This window comes from Juglans regia, chromosome 13 (assembly GCF_001411555.2).
Source record: "Juglans regia cultivar Chandler chromosome 13, Walnut 2.0, whole genome shotgun sequence".
Classification (NCBI taxonomy): Eukaryota; Viridiplantae; Streptophyta; class Magnoliopsida; order Fagales; family Juglandaceae; genus Juglans; species Juglans regia.
Window position 1 is genome coordinate 3,150,907 of NC_049913.1, and position 16,889 is coordinate 3,167,795.

At 31.3% G+C, this 16,889-nt stretch overlaps 1 protein-coding gene across 2 annotated transcripts; it reads left to right on the forward strand.

Moving 5' to 3' along the window:
• Nucleotides 1–8,727: 8,727 nt before the first annotated feature.
• On the forward strand, nt 8,728–12,342 carry LOC108990879 (metacaspase-1-like). 2 transcript variants are annotated; one of them, XM_018964992.2, is made up of 5 exons: nt 8,731–9,214; nt 9,677–10,022; nt 10,261–10,384; nt 11,179–11,373; nt 12,129–12,342. In XM_018964992.2, exons 1-5 carry the CDS (start codon nt 8,818–8,820, stop codon nt 12,186–12,188), a joined length of 1,122 nt encoding a protein of 373 aa, XP_018820537.1. In that variant the 5' UTR covers nt 8,731–8,817; the 3' UTR covers nt 12,189–12,342. The 2 variants fall into 2 exon arrangements, with proteins under 2 accessions (XP_035540050.1, XP_018820537.1); XM_035684157.1 differs by lacking the exon at nt 12,129–12,342 and having other exon boundaries at nt 8,728–9,214; nt 9,677–10,042; nt 11,179–11,316.
• Nucleotides 12,343–16,889: the final 4,547 nt, after the last annotated feature.

The following is a 16,889-nucleotide window of genomic DNA, read 5'->3' on the forward strand; positions in this document are numbered from 1 at the left end:
ATTGAAGGCACATGCAATAAATCTAATGTTGAAGATACATAAGGAAAGGGAAGACATGTGTTAGAAGGAAGAGATGAAGGAGAGGAAAAAGTTTGAGAAGTAAAAGGGAAAATATGTTCATGAAAAACAACATGTCTAGAAACAAAACATTGATTTGTTTTAAGATCAAGAAGTTTGTATCCTTGATTCCAAAAGGATATCCAAGGAAAACACAAGTATGAGTTTTAGGATCAAACTTGGTATGAGATCTTTGTAGAGTGGAGGCAAAGCATAAGCAATTAAATATCCTTAAGTGATCACACAAAGGAGAAGATTTAAACAAAAGTTCAAAGGGAGACTTGTATTTCAAGAGAGAATCAAGTAACCTATTAATAATGTAGGTATCTATTAAAACAGCATCACCTTTGAATTTCATAGGTAAGTGAGACTGAAACATCAAGGCTCTGGCTATATTAAGTATGTGCAGATGCTTTCTCTCCACAACAGAATTCTGTTGTGGAGTTTCAACACAACTGTGTTGATGTAAAACACATCAAATTTACATTTATAAAGATAAACCCATGTGGCATGAGTTAAATCATCAACAATAGTAAAAAAATATCTGTAACCTTCAACAACAGAAACAGAATATGGCCTCCAAACATTACAATGAACAAGATCAAAAGACAAATAGATTAACATTATTAGGAAAATGTTAATTTTTTTTTTTTTTTTTGGCCAATGGGCAAATCATACAAGGGTTGCTTGGTACAGTCAATTTTGGAAAAAAATTATTCACAAACAACATCCTCGAAGTAGAAGGATGACTCAGTCTATTATGCCAAATCTCAAACAGTGAGCATTTGGATGATATAGAACAAGCATGTGAAAACAGACTATTAAAAGAACAAGCGTTATATGAAGCAGGAAAAAATTGAGGTTTAGAAAGAGAAGAGCCTGGTTGCTGCAGTATATAAATTCCTCCTTGTTGTCTATCCACTCCAATCAGTTTCCAATGGATCAGGTCTTGAATGAAACAAAGATCAGATGAAAATAAAAAACAACAAGTGAGTGAATGAGTAAACTTGCTAATAGAGATTAATTTTAATGTGAATGAAGGTACACATAGAACACCATGTAAAACAAGATGTTTATAGATACGAATAGAGCCAAAATGTGTAACAGACATAGATTGACCATTAGGAAGCTTAACAGAAGAATGTATAGTATTAGTAACTAAGGAAAAACAATCTATAGAATGGACCATATGATATGTGGCTCCCGTATAAAAAATCCAACAATTAGAATCAAATGAATCAGATGTAGTGGAAGAAAAAACAAAGTGACTATTATCACAGATATTGAGGAAAAAATATACCAAAAAATGATGAATTCGAAGTTACTGCATTAATAGCATGAGAAGATTCATCATAAGTGTTTGGAGAATGAAGCATGGACAAAAGTTGTTAATATTGAGCCTCAGTTAAAGAGAAAGGAGAAGCAGTCAAGGAATGATTGTCATTAAGAACAATCAGATTGGCCATACAGACTATTGCTTCAACTTTGGTTTATAAACCGTTGGAAATCCATGCACTTATAACATTTTTCAACAACATGACCAATGATTTTACAATATTTACACACTGATTTTTTCTTCTTGGAGAAGGGTTTAACAGATCTTGATCTATCACTCTTAGAAACAAACACATGTAAATCAACAGATGGAAGAGGAACAACAGAAATTTATCGTTGTTGTTCTACTTGTAAAACAAGAGAGAATACTTTGTTAAGAGGAGGCATGGGGCTCCATAAGCAAGATCTAAGCACGGGCAGAAGAAAAAGACTCATTAAGGCCCATTAAAAACTGTAAAATGTGCTCCTATTGAACATAAGAGTTCAACGTATGTACAACTTCACAAAAACAAGCGGGAACAGGCTTGTAATTCGCTAACTCATCTCAAAGAGCCTTCAGACAAATAAAATAGGTACTCACCGAAAGCTGTCCTTGAGAGAGCGTAGAAATAGATTTCTGTAGTTGAAATATACAATGATCGTTCTTATGAGATAAACGTTCCTTAAGATCTAACCAAATCTTATGCGCGGTAGTGATATATAAAATGCTAGTAGAGATATAAGAGGAAACGAAGTTTAAAAGCTAAGAGATCACCATATTGTTGCAGCGAAGCCATGGAGAGAGAAGATGATCGTTTGAAACCGAAAGCTTGAGGATAGAACCATCGACAAAACCTAACTTGTTTTTCGCCGAAAAAGCCATAGCAATGGAGCGAGACCAGATATGGTAGTTATCGCCGATGAGAGGTTGAGTAACAAAAACACCAAGATTGTCACTAAGATAAAGAAAGAATGGACTCGTAGCATCTTCTGAGACAGATTTGGGTGTTAATGCCATGGAAAAATACGTATGATAACATAACAAGTTAAAACCCTAGGAGATCTAGGAAGGTTCTCGAGTATTGAGAGAAATTAGAAAAATGATATTATTGATCTGAATAAAACTGTACAATGTCAAAAAGTAAAAGTAAATTAAAGTAAAATATAGAGTATTTATATTATGTACAAAATAATCAATTAAATATATATATATGACACGTGTATAAAATATACGTGATATATATCTTGTTACTATACCTTTAATACTCTCTCTCTCTGATCTCTCTCTCGGTCATGCATACGTACGTAGTACTGCGGTACTGGAAATCTCAGTGCTCTAATCCTTCGAGAGCCTCTCTGCATGAGAATATAACTTGCATGCACACTTTCCACCGTTAAATCGCGAATAAGGAATATGTTAAAGGAAAAACAAAAAAAACAAAACAAAACTCCAATGCATATACATCACGAGACGATATTTTTTTTAACATAATTTTAATTAGTTGTTCTGAGGATAATTGCATGGTTTAGCCAGTGCATAAATGAGAATATTTAAGGAGATCGCCACAATAAAGAAAAAGCATTTAAACTGATCTTTTTTTCCGCCTCTAAATAAAGAAAGGGAAATATCGGGAATAAAGTTCTTGCTTTAATGATACAAGTACCGAGACAATAAACGAAAAAAAAAAAAAAAAAAAAAGGAAGAAAAACAAGTGATTCGATGGTACTGTTTGATGGGACGCTCGCTTATTAGAGCATCTTCATTAACTTGATTAAATTCATCTTTAAAATTTGAACCGTGCTACAGCCCCCGCTCCCTCTCCCGCTCTCAGTCCCGCTCAGTGTAAAATGTAGTGTTTTTTTATTTTACTTTTTTATACATGTATTTTTTTAACACTATAAAATATTTTTTAAAAAAAATAAAAAAATTATAATATCATTAAAAAATACTTACTTAATCATTAAGTAAAAAAAATATATATTAAAAAAATAAAAAAAAATGTAGCGGGACCGGGAGCGGGACCGGGAGTGGTGAGAGTAGCATTATTCTTAAAATTTAATCAATATCATATTTTTTTATATTTACCTATTCTATTTAAATTCAATCTTCATATTCGATTAGTCATTTACTCTCTATATAATAATAAAATATTATTAATTTATTAATTTTTTATTTAATTTATTTTTGTATCACATTTTATAATTCTACCAATTTAACATTAATAATAATTATATTCTAATTAAATTAATTTAATATTTATTACATTTATTAAATATTAAATTAACATTAAATATTATTATTAATAATAATTATATTCTAATTAAATTAATATTAATATTAATATTTATCACATTTATTAAATATCAATACTAATAATAATTATATTATAATTAACTTAATAATTAATATTCTAATTAATATTAACTAATTAATTTATTTTTATCACATTTTATATTTAATAATAATAAATCAAATCAAATTTCTTGATTACAAAAAATACCTATATATTTTGTGAGAAGAGTGAGAATTGAATATTTTAATATTTGGCTAACCTACTGTTCAATTATAAATTTAAAGAATCACTGTACTTGAAGTATAAAATTTTATAACAATGCCTAATCCAATGTGGCGGTTTTTTTGGCACATATTAGCTAAAGTTTAGCATTATTGGACTTTGGCCAAGCCAATGAAGATAAGGTTTGCGTCATTGGCTATATATATATATTTGACGAGCTATAAGATTATAGAAATCCAATTTACGAAGAAATAAAAAAAAAAAATACAGCATTTACAATCAGTTACACAAAAATTGGTACGTCAAGATAATTTTAACGTACAATATTATATTAGTATTTTAGTGTTATCTGATGATCATTAACGTTATATATATATATATATATATATATATAAATATATTTTTTTTTTAAGTAAAACTCTTCTTAATTAATAATATCCTACCCGCCCATCCAAAGCATGGATGCATTAATTTTTACTAATTTTGAAAAAGTAAAATTATAAATCTCTCGAATTAAAGTCGGATAACCTACAATAGTCTTCAATACTATATATTGATCTTTTCGAATTTGCGAGATGAGGAAATGGTCCTTTTTTTTTCGAAAAAGAGGAAATGGTCTTTAACTGTGAATTAAGGCGCGCGGCGATTATGCAAATTATAAGCATTAATATTCCTAATAATCTATATAAATATTAGTTAAAAGGAGTCTAGGTGAAATGCTCGGCCGCTCCGCCACTTATTAAGTCAAAACCAAGTATATTAGTATTTAATTTGAACGGTGCAAATTAATTATCGATATTAATATTTATAATATAATAAGCCAAAAAGGTTAAAAGTGACTCCGCGCACGATCCCTGTCAAAACGTCAGCTATCTCTTCTCCGCCGTTGGTTTGATGCAAATTCAATGCCTGAATGCTCAATATATGTGCGCGCGCGCGCGCGCATAGTACTGCATGTATATAAAGTTAATGTGTCATTACTTAATGTGTGTGTATATAACTATATATATATATATATATATAGAGAGAGAGAGAGAGAGAGAGAGAGAGAGAGAGAGAGCGCGCATTGATCTGGACCGAAATTATTACACAAAAAAAAGAGGGAATTAGAGTAGTTATATGCAGTACTGGATGCAACGCACAAACAAGTAGCAAATTAAGCTAGCAGGCCGGCTAGGTGACATTAATTCGTTGCTTAGCGGCCTTAGCATGCATATATATATGGACAGCCACTACAAGAAGGGGCGGTGGAGCTACCGCGCGCGAGCGCGGAAGAGGGATATATCGAGGCGCGCATGCATATATACACGCATGCAGTACTTGATCTTAATTCGTGGGTGTGGGGTTACTTACCAGAACAAGATATCAATACAAGCTCAAAGAAATATTAGATATTAACGATGATGTCATGATGGTGATCATCAGAAGATCAACATGAAAATCTGTTGGTTCAGACGTCCCTTTTGCATGGTTGTCATCCGGCCGGCGTGTATTCGCGTCCTCACAGGTAATTTACATATATATACCACTTGTGATGGATCGATGATGATCATTTCATCACTGTCTTATGATCATAATTGAGCATACGCAAAATATATATTATCAGTTTGTTTATTTGGCACGTAGGAAAAAGCTACGTACGACGTCTTTGTTTATTTATTAATGTTTTAAGATGAATATTCCTTACAAATATATATATATATATATATATTTAATTAACAGAGTGACTGGTTTTCTCTATATATGAGAATATCGATCAAACTACCATTACATTCGATATACCCTTTGCACAAGAATATTATATATAATGATATTGCAAATTGAATCTAATGAACTACTTCTAATTACTCGTGATTATTTTTTCTGTACGTACAAAAAAAAGGTTTTAAAATTTTTTATTTTTTATTTTTTAAATTATTGCTATGCATGTACAGTACTAGCCAAGACGAAACCAAGGAAGACCTTTGGTTGGCTTGAACTAGCTAGTTAGGGGACTGTAAAATCACCACTTGTCTCAAAAGCTTAAGCTAATGGAAAGAGGTAGATTTTATTATTTTATATCTTAACACTCTCCCTCACTTGTGGGCCAGACTTTCTCTCAATGAGTAGGTCCAACAAATGAAATATTTAATTAAATATGATAGAATGTAGAGTCAAAATTCAAACTCAAGACCTCTGCTCTGATACTATGTAAAATCACCATTTATCCCAAAAGTTTAAACTAATGAAAAGAGATAGATTTTATTATTTTATATCTTAACAAGGACATTGGCCCTTGGTGCCTCGATGATCCGTACTTGCACTGCATCCGTACTGATATCAGGCAGCAGGATTTTCTGGCAAATTAATTAATCCATGCATATTATTCGTTCCTGATCTTAGCAACAAAAAGAAATTAACACGTACGGTTATATTCTTGGAACGAAATAATTTATCCTTTGTACTTAATTCAGAAGATTAATATATATAAGTTATTATGCAGAAGAAGAAGTAGAAGAAAGAAAAAGAAGAAGAGCTAGCGTACTGATCACTTTATTAGCCCAACAATAATAAGAAATTTTCAAGAATCCTTTAAAATTTCTTGTGAAGGGTTTGGAGTCCGGATGCTCAATTCGAGTTGTACTTCTCTCACGAAACATGCCAACGAGTATATATATATGATTTCAATCAAAACGAGCAATAAGATCGGTTTGACGAAGCTAGTTTCCCAATTGATTTTGAGGGAGCTGCTGGCCGCACGATCTGGCCGTGAATAACATACGTGATAAATTCCACCATTAATCATGTTCGGCCGCTCAAGATCGGGTTTTGACACTAGCTAGCTAGATGCAATTAATGTCGATGCAAGTAACTAATTATTTGGCGAAACCATTCTCGATCTAGATCAGTACATATATATATATATACAAACTAGAAAAGTGAGTTTATGTCACCCATAATATATATATATATATATATTTATAAAAAAAAAATACTTATCATCTCCTACATCACACACTAATATGTGAATATTATTTTATTTAAACATGCATATATATTTACACATAAATATGCATGTTTAAATAGAATGACAAAAATAATAATTCACATATTGTTGGTATAATGTGGTGAGGATCGATGATTATAAATAACATTTCTCATATATATATATATTTCTATTTTCATTTTTTTCAATATAATTAATATATATAATATATAGTTAGTGGCTTTATAATTTACACCGGTCGATCTTAATTTATTGCGAAGTGATACCATAAAATTCTTTTGTTTTAACTTTTCTGACCAAGGCTAGCTAGCAAGTTTTTAAATTAATCCGTAATAATATAGTACTTTATATGTAGATACATTAAGTTATATATATATATATATATATATAATATCGTCTGTCCGCCTACTTTGTCATTAAATATTTTGATAATATATACTATATAATTATATATATACATCCACACGCATCCACATTTTGATTAATTCTTCTCTGAACATGTGGATGATCACTTTTCCTAGCTCTATATATATATATATATATATATTCATCAGCCGAAGAACAGAATTAATTAATAATTCTATATATATATATATATATATTTGCTTGTTGTTTCGAGCTCGATAGCAGCTTGCCCGGCCGTACGACGTCAGCTTGGCAGCTAATTTTCGTGATCATTTTGTTTAATTTCCGGTAGAACTAGTACTGCAGAATGGTTTAAATAGTAAAATCTAGTGACCTGATCTGCGCACATTTTGTGTGAGGATCTATGGGGCCCTGGGGGAGAGTCGGAGACCAAGAGCTACCCATTCCATTTCAAAAAGGATCAATCAATGGTGGACAGAGACGAATCTACGTACCCATTTCAAAAAGTTTGAGTTTACTTGAGAATATTCCCGATTTGTATCAAACTGATGATAAGTTCTATTCTATTGATCATCATCATGCAACCATGCATATCAGATCAGATCGAATCTAGGCCGGCCATGTTTTACAAAACAAACCAGGTTGATTCCGTCCCAACTTCGCCAAAGCCGACACTAAGAACAACAAAACGTGGTTGAGTTGGCCTTCACAAAGACTAGTGGATTAAAAAGTACGTATCACATGCAGTTGAAACGATGCTAGATGCCATGGATGATGGACCGGAGGAAATGGATAAAAATAGCTAGTGCGCCTACTTTCGGGGGAAAAAGATCAAACAAAAGCTAGTGCGCTAAATCAACATCTTTGAGGGATCTAATTATTTAATAGTAACTTTTTATAGGAGCAACTGAAGGTTTAGTACATCTATCTCTCAGATGCGGATATGATACATATATATATATATATATATTCTTTTTCCACATGCATGCACGTTAGGAAAGGGGATCTTTGACTGCTCCAAATCATAAACTTTACGTCTTTTCCAATACTCGACTGCCTATGTATATAATATATAAGATGCTTTTATATATGTTGATTAGGCAGATTGAGATATTGCATGTCAATCTGTTAAAAAGCTAGCTATTGTTAGCTTGTCAATGTGGCTAGATATATAGCAAGATTCTCAATAATATATATATACGTGGAATTTTATATATTTTAAGATGCTACAAATAAAATCTGTTGCTGTTCGTGGGTCTTCGTTCAAAACCCTATCCGAACTCGCTTGTAATTAATTAATTATCACAGAAGATCAGATAAACTCGATCCATCATCGTCCACGCATTAAGGAAAAAAGACCGAATGTGATTCTCCACCTTTTCCCCTAACCCTAAGTACTGGAGTACGGATCATGCCGCCAAGATACTGGAAAAAAAAAAAAAAAAACAGATGGATGCGACTGGCTGCTAGGCTGTATTTAATTAGCTACGTACAAGATCATCGATATCGATCCTATCTAGCTCGTCAGAAATTAAATTGGGTATAGCTAGCAAGCAAGCTAGATAGATAGCTGTGGGCATGAAAGTGCAAATAATAATGGCAGGTAGAAGATCAAGAGTAGAAAAGTGTAATTGGTGTGGAACTCAACAATGGGTGCCGTATGAGACTCAAATCTTTAAGTGTGGTGAGTGCCGAGCCATCATTCAGCTTCCGAACAAAGATAATGACCATTGGCTTAAAGTCCACGACTCAGTTTATAACCCAGGAGTTCGGTTCAGAAATGTCGTGGAAACAGCGGCGCCAGGGCTTCGGGCAATGCCCTTGAAGGCAGGGAGGAAGCGAGCAGTGCTCTGTGGAGTGACCTATAAAAGCAGCAATAGGCCGCTCAAAGGAAGTGTGAATGATGTTAAGTGCATGCAATACTTACTGGCTGAGAAGTTTCATTTCCCCAAGGATTCCATACTCATCCTCACAGGTACTATAAACAAACCAGTACTGATCATCGACTGAAATATTGGAAATTGCTCTATTTTTTCTTTTCACTTTTAAAACTGCATATATGGAATCATGTCGTTTCAAAACATCAAAAATTTAGGGGAAAATAATCTTTTTAAATAACGAATCAATTTTAATTCTAGTACAACATTAATTTTTTTGAAAGGAAGATGAAGGCCGACACGTTAATCTTGTTCATAACTAAATTAAATAGTATACGGAAACATTAATACTAGAATTTGAGTTACAAATTGAAATCATGTCAAGTGCCTAAATTATTAATTTAGATGTTATATTACACATTAATAACGGATCATATAATATAATAACTCGGGGACGTAATTAAGTATATACGTACGTACTAGAATTAAGATTTAGAAAGTAGGAGACCGATAGTATTTCTATTATACTTAGAATTAATTAATTAATTGATTGTATACAGAGGAAGAGAAGGACCCATTTAGGATCCCAACGATAAAAAACATCCGAATGGCCATGATATGGTTGGTCAAGGGGGTTCAGAGAGGTGACTCGTTGGTGTTCTACTTCTCCGGCCATGGTTCATATGTGCGTGACTATTCCAATGATGAGGAAGATGGGAATAACGAAACATTGTGTCCTGTTGATTTCGAAACCGCTGGGATGATTATTGATGATGAAATCAATGCCACCATCGTTCGGCCACTACCCAAAGGTGCCTACCTTCACGCCATTGTGGATGCCTGCCACAGTGGCACTATACTTGACCTACAACATGTGTACAGGCCGTCGCAAGATCATAGCGGCTGGTACGTACGTACGTATATATGTACGTCTGATACTTGAATCGTGTTTTCTATTGAGAAAACTCTATTTTAAAATTTTGGTTTATGAACTTCAAGTACTTCGACCCAACTTATATATATATATATATATATACACACAATATGATCATGCATGTCGATCGATCACATGCATGAGTAAAACTAAACATGATGATCATGAGAAGTACTATATATATCCATTCTTGTCATGTTGATCAACTAGGGAAGGAAAAGACGGGGAATGGGAATTTCAAGAATGTAGGTCAGGTGTATATAAAGGCACCAGCGGTGGGTTGGCTATCTCCATCAGTGCCTGTAGTGATTCGCAGACCTCTATGGACACAACTGTGAGTAACGTACTATACTACTTGAATCTTAATAAATTTCGTCCATATATTCCCATATTAATTTGTGTAATAATAGAAATATTAATATGAATAATTATATATATATATATGGTATCAGAAAAATTAACACGCGCAAATTAAAATTATGTAGGTTTTTCTAGCAAATATTATATTATATTTTATAATATGTTGCATATATATATAATGATCTCATATTTCTTTCTTATATGAGTAGAAGTTCTACATGTACTTACAGTTTTACTTACAAGACTTATTTTATTAATTTTCTTTTGAAATTCAAATTTTAAATTTCAAATTTTATGATTTTTAAAGTATCAATAACTGATCACATATGGATCGGAGAAGTAAGTTTTTCTTAAGTACAATATTTAACATTTTTCTTCTTTTATATATATATATATAATTGCATTATTAATTAGGGGGTTATGACAGGCATCCCGCCGCTACATCGAACTTTTTAAAATTGTACTATATATTTGCATGATGTTATAAAATTCTCCACATATTCTGATCGATCGATCTAGCTTATTTTTCTCGTCATCATTATTTTTCGTATGTTGATTTCTGTTGCTAATAATTTAGTGTGCAAATTTGTGGAATTCCTTATATATATGAATATTAAAAAAAATATAAATATTTTTTCATATTAATTAATGATATGACGTACGGATTGAACTCATATTAATTCATATGAACAGTGTATTTGGTGTGTAGACTATAACTCATACGTAAACCTGCATGCATGCACCCAATTTCTGTTTTGCATGCTGCAGGCTTTCACAGGGAACGTTCCGACAGGTGCCTTGACTTATAACCTCATCCAAGCCGTTGAAAAAGAACCCAGAATAACCTATGGCCGCTTGATTCATTCCATGCGCACTGCAATTCGTGAGGCTAGACATGGAATCCATCAAAATGCAGGCTCAATTTCATCTTTCGTAAATAAATTACGCTCGCCGTTTTCACAGGTACGTACGTAGTAATGTCATTAATCAATTCAAGTGACCATTACAATAATTAATATAGCTAGCTAGTAATTAATGATACTTATATATAATTAAGCGCTAGCTAATTTACAAAACTAATGGGATTAAGAGGATAAATACTTGATCATTGAAATTATGTACCGAAAAAAGTGGATAAATTTGTGACTCACGTGAAAAAATTATTTTTTTAATAATGATCACTACGTACCTTTTTTTAAATGGAATACACAGAGACTGCATGCACAGTACTACTCCAGAACTTTATTATATAGCATTTTCCTAAAGAAAAACGTCTATAGGCATGATGATAGATACAACAATATCCTAATTATTTATAAGCTAGCTAGCTCATGAAAAGATCATTAGAATTACTAGATCGAAACACAAAAAATACCCACCAAAACAACACATCGCACAGCCTGCAGCTTAACCAAGGCTAAACAGAGCCTAATTAAACAATATTATTCCTGCAAATAGCCGCAAACTAATTACTATCATTATATATGCAAACACAATTCCTGAATCCATCCTGCCACAACCCAAAGCATTGGGTAAATAAAATTAATTAAGCAACAGTACTCCCAATTACAAGTTTTGATATATATTTCGTCATCTGAGTAATTAATTAATTAGTACTTTGTACAAAATATTTTTCTTTCTAATTTCTCCATCGATCATGAATGGATATAAAAGTCATGACATATATTACATGAATTATTATTTTTATTTGCATGCAGGAACCCCAGTTGTCGTCATCAGAGAGGTTTGATGTTTCTAAGAAACAGTTTGTACTATAATATCATTACTAGTCTACTATGATATAAAAGTCATGACATATTTCACAATATATATATATATATATATGTTGTGAAATATATTGTAAATTAATGTATTAATATTCCCCGCAACTTCTCGCTGAAAAGTAATAAATTGTTAGTTATAAGATCATCATGTATTTGGCAGCTTTATTGATATTCATCTGTGTCCAAATTAAAACAACGTACGTACGTACGTTTCTCCACAAAATTCTCTGGCCGGGACTCCGATCGAGCGACAAACAACTAGCTATATATATATTGTAATTTATTGCATGCAAATATTCGTCATTCCTCATCGTCAAAATGAAGCGTACAATTAATTAATAAGGTTCATGATATAACGATCCTGATGAAACTTGTATATATGCACTGATCAATATATATTATATATAATTATATATATACAATTGAGAATTTAGGGCTTTGTCAGATTAATTACAATAAGATTTTGCATTTTATCGTGCGCTAGCGTAACTAGCCCTGAAAGGTTTTGTATTGGCATATATATATATATATACACGTTGGTTTATAGGACGTTGAAGACATTGACAGCCAAGTAAATACATAGTCCTGCACATAATTATCTTCAACAATTAATATAATATGATATTTTCAAGCATATGTATGGTTTATCAATGGATGAGAAGGAACCCATGAAGGAGATCAGGTGTTGCACCAGCGAGTATAAGAGGCATGCAGGAGGTTTAGTCGGAGGTGGGGCAATGTGTGAAGTGATGGACCCAGGGTGAGGAAACCTGCTCCTACTCCTAGTCCTGCTCCAAAACCTCTACGCTGATCTCCTCCAATGCACTCTAGTCCAGCTCAGCTCTTTCTCGGATGCAGCTCAGAACCGACGTATCCGTGCCGTTGCTTGCACTGCACGGCAGCGCGCGGCAGCCACGACATCAGCAAATTCATGTTTGTCTGCCTAATTTCCTGCTTTATCTTGCTTTCTTTTGTTTCGTTCAGTACTCCCATGCATATATATCCTTGGTTTGCTTGAGCAAGAATATATGCTGCAGTTCAAGTAGGTAATTTAAACTTAATAGTTTGATAATGACGGCTTGAAATTACTTAATATGATATATAATTAACTTATAAAGAAAATTAAGAAACAGATCAAAAACAAGTTTGAGATGATCATTCGCCTCAAATCATGTAGAAGGGAATTAGAATTTAAAAAACTAGCTACCTTAAGGATTAATGTTCACGAAACAACGGCCATATATATATAGTAGATATTAGAAAACAAAGGAGTTCAGATACCACCACAGACACACAGACACATATATCTGCCTATACTTAAAAGCCGCTATAACGTATTGTTCATTATTGTTCATCGTAAACAGTAAATCTAAATCAGCCGCTTCTTCTTCTTTTTTTTAATCTTATTACTGTTCATCAACATTATGATGAACAGTATTTTATTATTTTTTTTTAATTTTTTTTTTTTTATGTGTGAATGCCAATGTGCGACGTAATACCGCAATCGTGCGTAGGGAATGAGAGAGAGGAAGAAAGAAAAAGTAGAAAAAATATTAATTTTTTAGTTTTAAATGATCAATAAAGAAGCTATTTTTTTTTTCTTCGCATGTTTTTTTCGCATATCCTATTACTGTTTATTATATCATACACAATCTAAATCAGCCGCTTTTTTTTTTCATATCTTATTACTGTTCATCGATAGTATGATGAACAGTAAAGTTTTTTTTTTTTTTTGTCCATGTGAGTGCCAATATGCGACGTAATACCGCAATCGTGCGTAGGGAATGAGAGAGAGGAAGAAAGAAAAAGTGAAAAAAATATTGATTTTTGAGTTTTAAATAATCAATAAAGAAGTTGTTTTTTTTTTTCTTCGCATGTTTTTTTCGCATATCCTATTACTGTTTGTTATATCATATACTAAAAATCAACTTTAATTTATAAAATACTAATTTTTTATCATTAAATAAATGATAAAATTTTACTGTACATTTTTAAGAGAAAAAAACTATCTAATTAATTTGAATTTTTAATATAATTTAAATTTCATAATAAATGATGAACATAAATAAATAATAATTTTATTCTTATACATTAGACTATTTTAATATTTGAAATTACACTTTATTTTTTTTCTTCAATTTGACAGATGTGGCAAACGTGCTTTTTTTTATCAATTATAAAATCTTACGCCATACAGGATTTTACACAAGTATCACTAATTTCAAAATAAACAAGCCATTTATAAAATGCTAATATTTCATCATTAAATAAATAATAAAATTTTGTTAAATATTTTTAAAAAAGTATAACTATATAAATAATTAGAGTTTTAACATAATTTAAATATGATAATATTCTTAATTAACTAAAGAAAACTGCTACAACTAATAAAAAAGTAACCTGAAAATATGTCATGAATGTGTATTTCATTTTTTTATTTTTATTTTCTTTTTTTCATGTATTTTTTTAATCATCATAAACATTTTTAAAAAAATAAAAAATTTACAACATTATTGGGTCAGGAAGGAATTGACAATCTATCTCTTCCCAAACAAAATTATTGAGTTCGAGGAAGAGATTAATAGATTCTTAGGTTTTCAGAAACTTTTATATATTTTTTAAAATATTATTTAAATATAAAATATTTTTTAATTTGTTAATCTAATCATTACAATTTTCTTAAATATAAATTTTTTAAATTTTAAAGCAAAAACTACATTAAAAAATTATATTCCAATAATATTTTAACTTTTATAATATTTTTATTTTAACTTTTTTTTCTCTCATTTTCTAAAATCAAATAAAACATCTTAATCCAAATAATTTTATATATTACTATTCATAAATCATGTCACTACTATTAATACATCAATCCAAATCATATCTAAGGATATGATGTCTACGTGTGTTGTTTTTTGAAGGACGAGGCTGCTACTGGTATATTAAAATTTTTAAGATTTAAATCCAACCCTTCATTTTACCACTTCTCATTTTTTTTTCTTCGGTTGGATTGCTTCGATTTATGCAATGAAGTACTATCACTATCACAAAAATTCTCCACATCTATTTTCACTTGTTAGGTGTAGAAATTGAGTTCATAAAAAATTTTCTATATACTACTTATTTTACTTATGATTACGTTTTTTTTTTTTTTTAACCTAAAACATATTTATATTTTACAAAATAAGTTGTTTTTCAACCGGGCAAATGTGCCTCGCACATTGCCCAACCGCTAGTATATATATATATATATATATGGATCCCAACGAATGATCACATTTTTTTGTTTAGTACTGTACGTACTGTAATTTCAATTTGCCAGCTTATAAGATTATCCCCTAATTGTTTCTCGGATGATCTGTGAATTTATCAATGGGAAGTTAAACAACAAACGAGAAGTAGAAATTATAATTAAGGATAATTATAAACAACCAACGAGAAGAGAACAGAACAGAACGATGAGCTTCATCGCAAGTCATACCATCGTCATGTCATACCAATGTTTTGGCATGGTCCTGTGGACCGATTTGGGTAAAGTAGAGATTTCAGGGATCTTTAAAATGTTGTGGATTGCGGTGATGTCTTTTTGGACCATAGATTTCAGGGCTCTTTATGCAGAGACACGTGTGATGAACACTTAAGTCCCATAATTTGAGTCATGTTCAGATAAGATAAGATGAGATAAAAAATTTATGAATAGTAGTAAAATGATTTATAAATATAGTAAAATAGTTTGACTTAAGTTATTTCATGGTATTTCGAAAAATGAGAGAAAAAAAATTGAATATAAATATTATAAAAATATAATTTTTGTTTTGAGATTTGAAAAACTGAATTATTTTTTTATATTTTGTTTGGAAGTTTGGAAAAGTTGTAATGAATAGATAATAATTAGATGAAAAAGTTAAGATCTAAAATTGAAAAGTGACACTAGACAAGAAATTATGAAGATTTTTACCAAAAGGAAATCCATATTATTGCATGAAAATTAATTACATAAGTAAACAAGAATCCTGCCAAAAATTTCGACAAAATCGAAATCATAATCACTTCCATAACTTGAAACGAAATATTTCCTAAGAAAACAATGAACGTAAATAGAAGATTTGGGAAAAAAATAATTAAAATTGCACCTATCCAAGGAAGATTAAGATTTTCTTGTCATATTTGCACATATTCACCTTCTAAAGGTAGTTCAATGCAATCAACGTAAAATTTAAGCCTGAATACTCTGTATTAGTTTAGGTGTGCATCAAAAAGTATTTGTAGTTTAGTGGTATTTGGATGTTGAGATGAGATGAGACCATTATATAAACAGGACCTTATTGGGTATTTTTTTGAAAATTGTACGAACTTCTAATTCTTTAAATCTGTACTCAAATATTACTTTCTCAAATTAATTATTAATTATGACTTTCGCCTATTGTGAAAAATTCTCCAATGCTGCCTCTTGTAGGAGTCTGGGTTGTATATCAGTCTCATTGTGGCTGATCATTCTGTCAGACCAGCTATTGGCCATCGCCTTGCTAAGCTATTGCTTCACCAGTTAGATAATCAGACGCGAACCCCTCCTTAGGCAAATTCTATTTACAACTTCAAATTCTATTTACAACTTGTTAAATATCATTTGTTGGAAGATTATAAAAATTAAAAAAGCATTTAAAATTGTAGATTTCAATTCAGACTCTCGATTAA

Coding starts and splice junctions, on each gene's coding strand:
- LOC108990879 (XM_018964992.2), top strand. CDS start 8,818: ATGAAAGTGCAAATAATAATGGCAGGTAGAAGATCAAGAGTAGAAAAG. Junction 9,215..9,676: donor TTCCATACTCATCCTCACAG/GTACTATAAACA, acceptor GATTGTATACAG/AGGAAGAGAAGGACCCATTT. Junction 10,023..10,260: donor TCGCAAGATCATAGCGGCTG/GTACGTACGTAC, acceptor TTGATCAACTAG/GGAAGGAAAAGACGGGGAAT.